Here is a 12,311-nt window from a genome sequence, read left to right as displayed (position 1 = left end):
AAAAAAAAAAAAAAGGAGAGGAAGGAAGAAAAACAAAGGCATGAGCCTGGCATGCTAACACAGACTTGCAATCGCAACACTCGGAAGGGAACCAGGAGGATCACCGGTTTGTCAGACTCCAGCTACGGAGCACATCTTCAAAGGGGATGGAGACTGAGTCAATTTTTTTTTTATTTATTATTTTTTTTTTAAGGGGCTGGAAAGAGAGCTAAGCATTTAAGAGCGCATACTGTTCTTGCAAGAATCCTGGTTAGGTTCCCAGCATCCATATAGACAGCTTACATATGCCTGACTCCATCCTGGGGATCTAACGCTTCTGGCCTTCCAGAGCATCAGCACTCATACTAGCATATTCACACGGAAATGTTTGTTTGTTTGTTTGTTTGTTTTTCAAGACAGGGTTTCTCTGTGTAGTTTTGGTGCCTGTCCTGGATCTCACTCCCAAGACCATGCTGTCCTTGAACTCACAGAGATCCGCCTGGCTCTGCCTCTGGAGTGCTGGGATCAAAGGCGTATGCCACCACCGCCCGGCCACACAGACATAATTTAAATAAATAAATGAAAAGAAAAACAAAAAGTAATATTCAATCTATAAATGTCTCCGAGTTACGTATTTTTTGTGTTAAGTCTGGGGCTCAGGAAAGCCAACTCTGCCACGACCATGTTTACTGTACACAGGCCGTTGACCTGAGCAAACGGAGTGGGCACTACAAGGTTTTAGAAACTAAAGGACAAGACCAGGAACCAGGAAGACAGAAGCTGATGGACAACCAGCCTGATGGGGGCGACTCCCGTCTCCTGCTGTCAAGAGTCTCTGGGATAAGGATCCTGAGTCTAAAAAGACAACACATGCTGGCAATCACTGAAGAACACACTTGCCCCATTCTGCCATGGACTCTCTGTGTTCTGACTCTCTCTCTAGACGCCTTATCCAGAACGGGCTGGTCTGTCCAGGCCCTGCCCTCATCTGCTGTGCCGTCCACCCGGGGCCTGCATGTCTCTGAAGTGCTGCCCTCACACCTGCTCCTTCCTGTCCCCACTGTGTCCAACAGTCACGAAGGCCGGGAGAACAAAGCGGCCAATGGCGTAGCGGAAGACGGAGCAGGAGGCCGACACTAACCAAGGTCACAAGGTCACAGAGTCACCTCCACAACCTACACCCACCTCCGGTACAGAGGGAATGCTACGTGATGCAAAAACAAAGGGACAAACATCTGGACGTGGTGGTCCACAGCAGAGCCTCTCACCTTTGAGTCATAGGCTGACTGTTTGATGACCTCGGGCGCCATCCAGAAGGGAGTACCCACGAAGGTGTTCCTTTTGATCTGGGTATCCGTCAGCTGGCCAGCTACTCCGAAGTCAGCCAGCTTCACCTCTCCATGTTCAGAGAGCAGAACGTTGGCCGCTGCAGGACAACGAAGCAGGAGGACATCATTATGCTCTGTTATGCCCGGGTCACCCTGGGAGCCCATGCATGCTCTCTCCCCACGGGGCACGAGGGCTGGTGACAGGCAGGCAGAGAGAGGAGCAGGACGCTAAGGAGCACAGATGTGCAGGGCTGTACCACTTCAGGTGCTTCAAAGAAATAAAACAAGAGTAGCTCTTACCTTTAATATCTCTGTGGATTTTCTTCTCTGAGTGTAGATAATCAAGTCCTTTCAGAATTTCTCGTAATATGGTAGCGATCTGAATTTCATCTAAAGGACCAGGTTCTAACTAATAAGAAAAAATGTCATTAGCCACTTAGAAGCTCTTACACAGGGTTTAAAAAACAAAATCCATGCTAAATAGGATAATCGAGATGGAAGACACTGTCACATAAAGCAGGTATTTTACCTACACAATTGAAATCTATTAAAGGGCCAGGCGTCACGATGTACGCACACCTTTAACCCCAGCACTTAGAAGGTAGAAAACCGGAAGATCTCTGCAAGTTCAAGGCCAGTCAGGTCTATATAGTGAAACCTTGTCTCAAAAAAACAAAAAAGTAAAAAAGTAAATCTACTAACGGATGAGGGAGAGCACTACAGAAAATGTCTGCTGGCCTGGGATGCAGCTAAGTGGAGAGAGTACAGGTCAGGAGTCAGGAGCGGTGGACAGACGGACGGATACTTGAATGAGTGAGGCAAGGCCGCATCAGAAGAACAACAGTTTAAAAGCCCCTGCTGCCTACACCGCAGCCCTGCAAGCTGACCGTGAGGACGGGTCCATGTCACCAAAAGCACAAGACGTGACAAGTGTGGGGGCCTATTCCCTCCTCAAGCTGCTTCTCCCCAAACTTTCTAGAGAGATCTGCTCCCTGCTGGGGAAAACACAGTAAAAGCATCCAACCCCTAAGACTTTCAGAAGTCATGAAACATTCATTCAGTAGCCCTAATTGGGGGGAGTAATTGCTTTTACTCTGAAAACCTCTAAGGAGCTCCTTCTCGACTCTTTAGAATCGATTCTCATAAGAAGTTGTAAGGAAGCAATGTTACATGTACACGTCCCTGTTTAAAAACAAACAGACAAACCTTGGATTGGAAAGCAAAGACAAGAAAAGGGCGGATGGACGGACAGATGGACGGGAGGGAGGGAGGGGCAGCAGACAGGATGGGACTCCTTCACAACACACAGACATCCACCCTCACCTGAGGAGACCCTGTCACTGAGCTCGTGGCACCGAGACAGTCAGCAGACACAAAAGACCTAACAGCAGCCCTTACAGAGCAAGTCCACTAAGTCAGGAGAACCAGACTTTCTGAACAGACAGTGAAGACCCAAGCTCATACACCTCAGTCAAAGGGAAGACACGGACCTGTTTTTAAAAGAAAACTGTGTTGCCAGGTGTGCTGGCTCAGACCTGAAATCCCAGACTTTAAAAGGCAGCCCATAACAGCAGGATTGCCCCAAGTTCCAGGCCAGTCTGGGCTCTGATGTCCTCAGACTGTCTCAAAAAATAAAACACGAGCTGGAAAGACAGCTCAGCAGTTAAGACCATTTAGAACTCTTGCAGAGGACCCAGGGCTCAATTCCCAGTACCCACATGAGGGTTTACAATCATCTAGAACTCCAGTTCCAGGGGATCCGAAGCCCTCTGACTTCTGCAAGCACATACACGGTACACATAAATACATGCAAGCAAAGCATTATTCACATAGAAAATAAAATATTAAAAAATAAAAACAAAGCCAACCAATGTAGCTTGCTCCCAAGGAAAGAAAAGCTAGGTGTCATTGCATGTCTCATGACTTCCTGATACCTGTGACATCCCAAAAGTACATGCGGCCTGGCACGGTGGCAACGGAGGCCTCTGGTCACTGTGATGGCCATTCTGGTTGTCAACTTCACTATATATGGAATAAACTAAAACCCAAAAATGGCTGGGCATACCTGTGAGGGATTTCTGATTAATTAAACCATTCAATTAAATGATGAAAATTAAATCATGTTGATCCACTTCTACTCCAGATCTTTGAGATGAATCAAAGACACACCTTTGATCCAGGTCCCACCTCTAATCTGGGTCACACTTTCTTTTGGCAGTCTATAGAAAGGATATGGAAGAAGGAAGGAAGCCTCTCTCTTTCCCTGCTTGCTCTCCCCTCTGGCAAGTCCATCCTTCACTGTCACTGGAGCCTACTTCTTAGGATTCCAGCATATACTGAAGACCGGCGGAGGCATCCAGCCTTGCAGACTGAGTAACTACTGAATTCTTGAACCTTCCATACATAGGCAGCCTTGTTGGATTAGCTGGACCACAGTCTTAAGCCATTCTAATAAATCTCCTTTCTATATATAGAGAGATTCATCCTGTAAACTGTTATTCTAGAGAACCCTGTCTAATACAGTCACCTGCATTACAGCCCAACTCATGCCTGATGCAGTTTTCTGGCTCATCTTGGAAGCCCACTCTAGTCTACACCAGCCAGAGGTCCTTCTCTTGGCTGCTTAGCATTTGAACCTCTCTGGCTTTCTTCATTCAAACAGAAGAGAAAGTATAAGCAACTTTCAGTTATCCTTCATGAGATTATATATGCAAACAAAGTCAAACTACTTGTGTCCACTAGCCTGCCCAGAAATGACTGCCAATTCTAACCAAGACACTGCTCGCAAGGATGAGAACAGCATGATGCGTGCTGTTCCACAGAGTTTAATTTTTTCCAGTTATTTGACCAAGAGCATCATTCCTTTTTTTAAGGAAACATTCAAACCTCTGTTCCAAAGACCATGGTCTGGAACACACTGACATGCAAGGCACCTGCTTCCTCCATGTCTCTTTTTCAGTGTTCACAGAATGCACCAGTTTTAATTTTCAAAACAAAGAAAACACATTGCTCTAGTCCCTTAAGAGCAAGGGGAAGACAGAGGTGCTTCTACCTTCCTTTGCTCTCGACACCAGAACTCGGGGTCTGGGTCTGCAGCAGGACCTCACCCCAGCACAAGATCAGCAACATTTGGCCACACCGGGCAACCAGCTGCCTGCTCCTGCCTGCTGCTCAGTGTGCTTCCCCGCCGTGGTGGACTCTCACCCTGGAACCACAAGCCCAATATAACTTTCTTAAGTTGCTTTTAATCATGGTGTTTGATCACAGCAACAGAAAAATAACTAGACAGGGAAAATGGACTATATCCCACCTACAGGTAACTTCTAATACCTTTCCCATCACACACACACACACACACACACCCTCCATTCTGTCTCTGTTAGACAGATCACCATCAGGGCACACAGTTACCCAACTACAGACCATCTTTTTGGGTTCTACAGAACCATCATTTGGCCTGATGACTTCGTTCTCACCGTGGAAATGTGATACATGTCCACACCTAATCTTGCCCCTGGACAAGACCATGGAAAGTCCTAAGTGATCATACGTGTGGGAGGAAAATCCATTTCCATCCAGAGTGCCAACAGCAGCTCACCCTACAAAACTCTATCTTGTTTTTTCAAAAACCAATGTTGTACATTCATTTTTAAGTTTGTCAAACATCTCTGCCTGATTAAGTAAGCCTTTTATACAGCCAAGGTCCTTCCTAATTAGATTCCAAGGCTGGCCCTTAGGTTCTTTGGCAGCAGACTTCCTGATCTTTTAATCGGCTAAAACCTTTCCCTCAGAGCTTCAGTAACCTTCACCCAGCTCCCCACTTCCTTTCCCTGTGAGATCTCCACACAGGAAGAATGCAGGGTGTGTGTGTGTGTGTGTGTGTGTGTGTGTGTGTGTGTGAGATCTCCACACAGGAGGAATGCAGGAGTGTGTGTGTATGTGTGTGCTATCTCCACACAGGAAGAATGCAAGTGTGTGTGTGTGTGTGTGTGTGTGTGTGATATCTCCACACAGGAGGAATGCAGGGGTGTGTGTGTGTGTGTGTATGTGTGTGTGTGTGTTATCTCCACACAGGAGGAATGCAGGGGTAGGGGTGTGTGTGTGTGTGTGTGTGTATGTGATATCTCCACACAGGAGGAATGCAGGTGTGTGTGTGTGTGTTTGTGATATCTCCACACAGGAGGAATGCAGGTGTGTGTGTGTGTGTGTGATATCTCCACACAGGAGGAATGCAGGGGTGTGTGTGTGTGTTTATGTGTGTGTGTGTTTATGTGTGTGTGTGTTTATGTGTGTGTGTGTGTAATATCTCCACACAAGAAGAAGGCAGGGGTGTGTGTGTGTGTGTGTGTGTGTGATATCTCCACACAGGAGGAATGCATGTGTGTGTGTGTGTGTGTGTGTGTGTGTGTGTGTGTGATATCTCCACACAGGAGGAATGCAGGTGTGTGTGTGTGTGTGTGTGTTTGTGTGTGTGTGTGTGTGTGTGTGTGTGTGTGTGTGTGTGAGATCTCCACACAGACTCAGTTCCACAAGAGCAGCAGCTCTGCTCTGTGCACTGACTGAGCTTTGAGAATCTAACCGGAGCGAGTTACTAAGGCCCGGATTGCAGGGCATGCACATGATTTCCTGAGTCAAGGCAGGCACTCCTAAGCTGGAGGCAGCTGGAGCGGTCCGAGATGAGTGACACTGCAGAGGCTTTTATTAATTTTAAATAAAAAGTCAACAGACTGAGCACACTCACAATCAAATGTGTGCCAGTTTTACACTGATTGCTCTCAATGTCTAATCTGCCCTGTCCAGTTCATACCGGATCCAGCACTTGGTGGTGGCTGTTTTCCTTTCCTCTTTCTTTAGAAAAGCTGTTGTAACAGCAGGGCACCAGGACACGCTCACCTCTCCAGCTGCAACCTCAGAAAGCTCCTGCAGTCACAGGCCAACTCCACATCAATTAACAGAGACAATAAATAAAGCCAGCTTGAACTTGTCAAAGGAACGGCCCTCAAATTCATTCATGCAGCTACAGTACCCACATTCTGACTCACAACAATATTCTGGTTATTAACTCCTTCATCAAAATGCATAAAGAGATCCTCTCAAAATAATCCTGATTGTTTTCAATCTTCAAAACATAATTACCATACCCCATTACTGAAGTATTTTTTCCTCTTTGATGGTTTGGGGGCAAAAATGACAGAAATGTGATAAAGCTGGGCAAAGAGACAATCACATTGGAGGCAGACGGGCTCCAGGACAAGAAAGCAGAGTTCGAAAGGTCCGGTTCCACTCAGCCAGGGGCTGCCACAGCCGTTCCCCACCCATTCACAGGGACCCCAAAAGGAATGCCCTTTGCTTCTCATCCAAGATGTTTACATGGACGGTGAGTCCTGGGACTCTCAAACCACATGGAAAATTTAAAGCGGCTTGTTCTGCATTTTCCTCCAACTGTGATTTCTAAAACTGCACAGGCACCAATTCAAGTAAACTCAATTATTGTAGTGTTAGGAATGAACACACGGAAGCCTTCCGAGAAGAGAACTCCTGCTCTGCGGGCTGTCAGAGACAGGATCCCTGCAAACAACTGTATCTGCCACAAATTAAATCCACTGTGGATAACAGGAAATCTAACTGCACAAAAGGAAGTAATTTCCTACATTCCTGTACTACCCCCCAGAGTAAAAAAGTGAAGTTTTTTGTGCAGTGTACATATTTATAGAAAGGACCATAAAATATATTCAGCTGGTTTCTTCCCATTTTAATATCACAGTTTAGCTTTGTTTCATACTGACTTTTTCTTGAAATCTTCTTTTTGAACAGTATTTTAAGCAATCCTATGGCTTACAACAACATGAAATTTCCTCAGTTAGTGTGTCAGCTTCTGGAGACATGTTGTCTCCTCTCGGGAAACTACCTGGTGGTGTACTGTAGGAAAGAAACTTCGGGGGGGCGGGGGGGAGCTTTCCTTAGGAAACCTGTGTGAGACTTCCCTCAGCTCTCACCCACCACCCTCTCATCAAAGACTCCCCTTCAATGCTAAAATCAAGGATTCAGCCAACTGGGGGTCGCCACTCACAAGACTACCATGCACAGAGGTCTGCAGGGTGCAGTTACATGGATTTCGGTGCATGTGTGAGTCTGTACATGCTGTGTGAGTCTGTGCTCGTCTGGAGCCCAGCAATCAACACTGGGCATCATCCTCAACCCATTTCTCCACCGTATCCTCCTGACACCAGGCCTCGCGATAATTTGGTTAGATCAGCTGACCAGGGGGCCCAGGGCTCCTCCTGTCTGTGCCTTGCCACCCTGGGATACAGACGTGTCCCTCTGGGGTGGGCCGGGCTTCATGTGAGTGACGGGGATCCGAACTCAGATCTCCATGCTTGCATGACAAGCACTCTGCCAGCTGGCACTAATCTCCTCAGCCCCCAACTATGTTACTTCTTTATTGGGGGGGGGGTGTCAAGACAGGGTTTCTCTGTGTAGCCCTGGCTGTCCTGGAACTCGCTCTATAGACCAGGCTGGCCTCGAACTCGCGTTACTTTTAATGCATGGACACAATGGAAACAAGACAAGTGCCGGGCAACAGTGTGCCGGTTAACAGCAGCTACACTGGCCGGGGCTCGCTCTCTGGGGTGCTCACGAAGCCCAATGTGAACTAAGCATCTCCTCCTAACTTCCGCGGCCCTCCGTGGGCTGGCTGCAAAAGGCACTATTCCCTCCAGAGGAAGGGATCCTGGGTTAGGTCTGCTCCATTCTGATGCGGCGCGGGCACTGGCAAGGTCAAAGATGGCCGTGCGTGGCACCTTGGCGGACGGCCGCTGCTCCAGCGCCCACTGCCATACCCCAATAATCACATTCTGTCCCGGACCTGGAAACGGGGGGAGCTTGTGCTGAGAGTTGTCCCCACTGACGGACAGACGGACGGGCCGCGGAGCCGCTCAGCAACGCACGGTGCCTGCTGCCCTAAGGGAACATGTGGGTTCCCTCGCCAAAGCTTTCATTGCTGCTACAGATTAACTGACTGGTTTGTAATGAAACGACCCTCCCCACAGCGCTTGCAAAAGCGCCCTATAATTTTAAGTTCTGTGTGAGACTGAAACAGGTTAGGAAGAAGGGAAATGGACACACAATTCCTGTTCAAACCAACAACAAGAAAGAACAGGCTGAGGGGTGTGCTGCACAGCCACAATGATACTTACTAGATCCAGGGCAGAGCCTCCACCAAGATATTCCATTATTATCCATAATTTAGTGTCCTACAGAAGCAGAAGAAAGAGGGGAGAGTTAGTTTTTAAACAAAACTAGAAAAGTATTTGAGTAATTGGAAAGAATATGTGGTATTGTGTTCCCCAAAATATTGTGCACCCTAATAAACTTATCTGGGGTCAGAGACAGAACAGCCACAATATTAAACATAGAGGATAGGCAGTGGTAGCACACGCCTTTAATCCTAGCATTCCAGAGGCAGAAATCCATGAGTTCAAGGATACAGCCAGGCATGGTGACTCACGCCTTTAATCCCAGAAAGCCAGCCTTTAATCCCAGGGAGTGATGGCAAAAAACAGAAAGGTATATAAGGCGTGGAGATCAGAAACTAGAAGCATTTGGCTGGTTAAGCTTTCAGGCTTCTAGCAGCAGTTCTGCTGAGAGCCATTCGGATATGAGGACACAGATATGGTGATATTTTATTTGTACTGAAATGTGATTTTACTTGTATGTTAATAAATAAAGTTGCTTGGGAGTCAGAGCTATTAGAGCCATAGCAAGAGCGTGGCGGTGGTGGCACACGCCTTTAATCCTAGCACTTGGTAGCCGGAGTTAGGTAGATCTCTGTGTGTTCAAGGATACAGCCAGCATTGGAGACACACGCCTTTAATCTCAATACCATAGAAGACCTGGAGGTCTGTACAGACAGGCAGTGCCGAGGCAGTCATGTGTTTGGGTTTACAACCAATGAGAAGGCAGAACAGAAAGACTATATAAAGACAAACACACAGGAAGTAGGTCTCTTTCGGAGAGGTCTCTTGGCTTGCTTAAGAGGCTAGCTGCAGGGTAAGACTCTTAGCTCTGACCTCTTGGCTTTCTTCTTTGCATTGGTTCTGTATTTCTTATTTAATAAGACAGTTGGTTACATCTACACACAGAGGCTTCTAGTCTGAGGAAAGAAGATCAGCTGAGGATCCGGCGAGGTGAGGTTAGCTGTGGCTTGTTCTGTCTCTCTCAGCTTCACCCCAATACTTGGCTCTGCATTTGATTTTTATTAATAAGAACTTTTAAGATTCATGCTACAAGAATATTTTGTTTTTATTTTAGACTTACACATTTTATAACACCAAAGCACAGTGTGTAAATGACAACCAGACAGAAAACCACTATGCACATAAAACCCTTCTGCATTATCTTGCAGGCAGAAGTGGCCTGGAGCCCTGCCCCTGCTGGAGAACAGGACTGAGGGCATTTCCATCTTGAACCTACTCCACTGGGTGCCCTCACATGGCTCAGTTTGAGGACCCGGAGCCCAGTCAGGGTCTGTGTGTAGCACACAGAGAGTAACAGGGCACTTCCTGTCCAGCAGGGCACTTCCTGTCCAGCATCATCACCCTGCTTCCCCCAACCCCAACGGATCAAAGCAGCCCAGCTTCTCCAGACCCCATGAGCACCTCATGGGACCTAAGGCAGCCTTGGATCCACTCCTGTAGAAAGGCTGCCAGTTTCTGGCACACCCAGAGTCATCAAATGCTCTCTTCAGCCCTGCCTTACCAGTGTGACTGTCCCCAGGGTGCTCCAGACGCTACTCTGCCCTCACACACTCCAGAGTGCCCACCTGCAGGTTTGGGAACCAAAGTGAGTCCTGGAACCAATGCCCTAAGGGTCCAGAGTGATCAATGTGCCTAACAGTCTTCACAGCTTACTTCATCATGGAGTTCCTGTACTCACTAGGGTGGGGTGGACATACAAAAGTTCCCTTTCTAAGCTCCTGTCCTTCCAGGACAGTGAAGGCACCATGTGGCCCCCACACAAGGACTGAGTTTTTGGGGTTCCTGCCTTCTCTCCTGCCTTGGACCAACCGTCTCTGTCTGGCACTCATTCCAGATCCATTTCAACAGCCGAGCTCTGCAGCATGAAGGCCGAGAAGATTTAGAGGACGAGCCTCCTGGACCAGCAGGACACTGCCCACATAGGGCCCAGCAGAGCAGCGGGCACCTCAGAAACACAGCCCGCTAATGCCTCAAGACCCTGTGAGGGTGCGTCCACGGCACCCGCGTCTCCTCGCCCTGCTCGCCACAGCCTCAACAACTGGGACACGGGGCTCTCTCCAGAGAGGCTAACCTGCCCTGGGAACTAGCGGGTGGGCAAGCCGAGCAGCTCCTCAGTCACCCTGGAAAGCTGGCAGCGCCCTCCCCAGCCTCCACTCACTGCACCTCAATCCCCGAAACGCCACAGTTGTCACCACGCACTAAAGGAAGGGTCAGCTTTGTGAGGAAAACCAGAGTGGAGAGGCACCTGAAGGCGGGCGATGCGGAGAGGGCACCCTAGGTTAGCAGAGCCCAAGGCCTAAACTCTCCCTCCTGCCACACCCACCAGCTCCCCCTCACCCCTCCCCAGCAGAGGACACCCACCAGCTCCCCTCACCCCTCCCCAGCAGACACCCACCAGCTCCCCCTCACCCCTCCCCAGCAGACACCCACCAACACCCGCCCCCAGCCTGTCTTCCAATCTTTTCCTCTCAGCTCACAATGCCTCCTCTGGCCCCCCACCAGGCCAGAATAACCCCCAACTGCAGGTTTCTCTTGTCTACTGGGGGGGGCAATAAACCTGGTTCACCTCGCATAAAGAGAGGGGGAGTTCTAAATCCACAGTTACACAGAGGTCTTGGTCAAAGAGACACAACTCTAAGACGGGACTGCGTGAAGGAGAATGATAAGGGGGGGGAGGAGCCTAGAGAGGGCCTGGCCTTAGGGCCACAGAATGCACTTAATACACCAAGGCCCTTGCCAGAGAGCACATCCAACAACACAAGTGAGAGCCCTGTGTTTAGAAGCCACTGTTGTGCACATCTACCCGGAACAGAGTCACGCACAATCCTGCAGTCTGTAACCCACAGGCTCAACAGACTCGTTCTCCACACCAACACTAGAGGGGCACCTGACGCTGGCTAAGGGCTGGGAACCCTGATGAGTTCCACCCGCAACCCAATGAGAAGCCAACAAAAGGGACACCTGTCCTTCCATATTCATGGGTGCCGGGACCCAGGCCACTGTCACACAGTCCCTCATGCAAATGGCCTGTGTACATGGAACACACACACCGCAGACAGCTTCCCACACCCTTTACACCCTCTAGGTTAAACAACCCCTACGGCAGTGAAATCGCTACGGAAGAATGATCGACAAGGAAAAACCTGCACACATCAGCACACACACAACAGCTACCCAAAGACCATTTCCCATCAGAAAGCCAACTCAACAATTCCCACTCCCCGGGCCAAGGGCAACCACTGCAAACTGAAACGAAGCTGGAAGTCAAGTCACTGAAAGCCCCTGAGCTCCAACCTGAGCTAGGGGGACTGAGGCACAGAGACCCCCGTGAGATCAAGGCCAGCCTGTGCTGCATGATGAGTTCCAGGCAGGGGATGAGCCTGGGCCACAAAGTTCTAGCTCTAGTCCTAGTCCATGTACATGTACACGTACACACATAGACATACACACATATACACACACACACACACACACACACACACACACACACACACACACACACACATCTTCAGTAATTCGTGTGATAAAGAGGGATAATGAAAGCATTCTGGGAGGTTCACTAAGCACACTCTGAACATCAGTCACATCATCACCCACAAATGCCTGGAAATAACCTGGTGAAACCAAATTGGCCCAATTAACAAGACCAAACGGTTCACAGCAAAATGAAACCTGAAAAACGACTCGTCTGCACCAGAACCATCAGGGTAAGGAAGACTGACGAGTCCTGCTCTGGGGAAGAAAGCCC

At 48.8% G+C, this 12,311-nt stretch overlaps 1 protein-coding gene across 2 annotated transcripts in view; it reads right to left on the bottom strand.

The window, feature by feature from the left end:
- The window catches only part of Stk24 (serine/threonine kinase 24), a 104,156-nt gene that overhangs the window by 14,461 nt on the left and 77,384 nt on the right, over positions 1-12,311 (bottom strand). For both annotated transcript variants that reach the window (XM_028868235.2, XM_028868233.2), the window contains exons 3-5: positions 8,504-8,560; positions 1,608-1,716; positions 1,248-1,405 (exon numbers count right to left, since the gene is read on the bottom strand). In XM_028868235.2, coding sequence (XP_028724068.1) covers positions 1,248-1,405; positions 1,608-1,716; positions 8,504-8,560 — 324 coding nt within the window. The remainder of the gene's footprint in view (positions 1-1,247; positions 1,406-1,607; positions 1,717-8,503; positions 8,561-12,311) is intronic.

The sequence above is a fragment of the Peromyscus leucopus genome, chromosome 9 (genome assembly GCF_004664715.2).
Source record: "Peromyscus leucopus breed LL Stock chromosome 9, UCI_PerLeu_2.1, whole genome shotgun sequence".
Taxonomy (NCBI): Eukaryota; Metazoa; Chordata; class Mammalia; order Rodentia; family Cricetidae; genus Peromyscus; species Peromyscus leucopus.
Note: the sequence above shows the minus strand (reverse complement) of the source record. Positions and strands in the feature narration are given on the sequence as shown.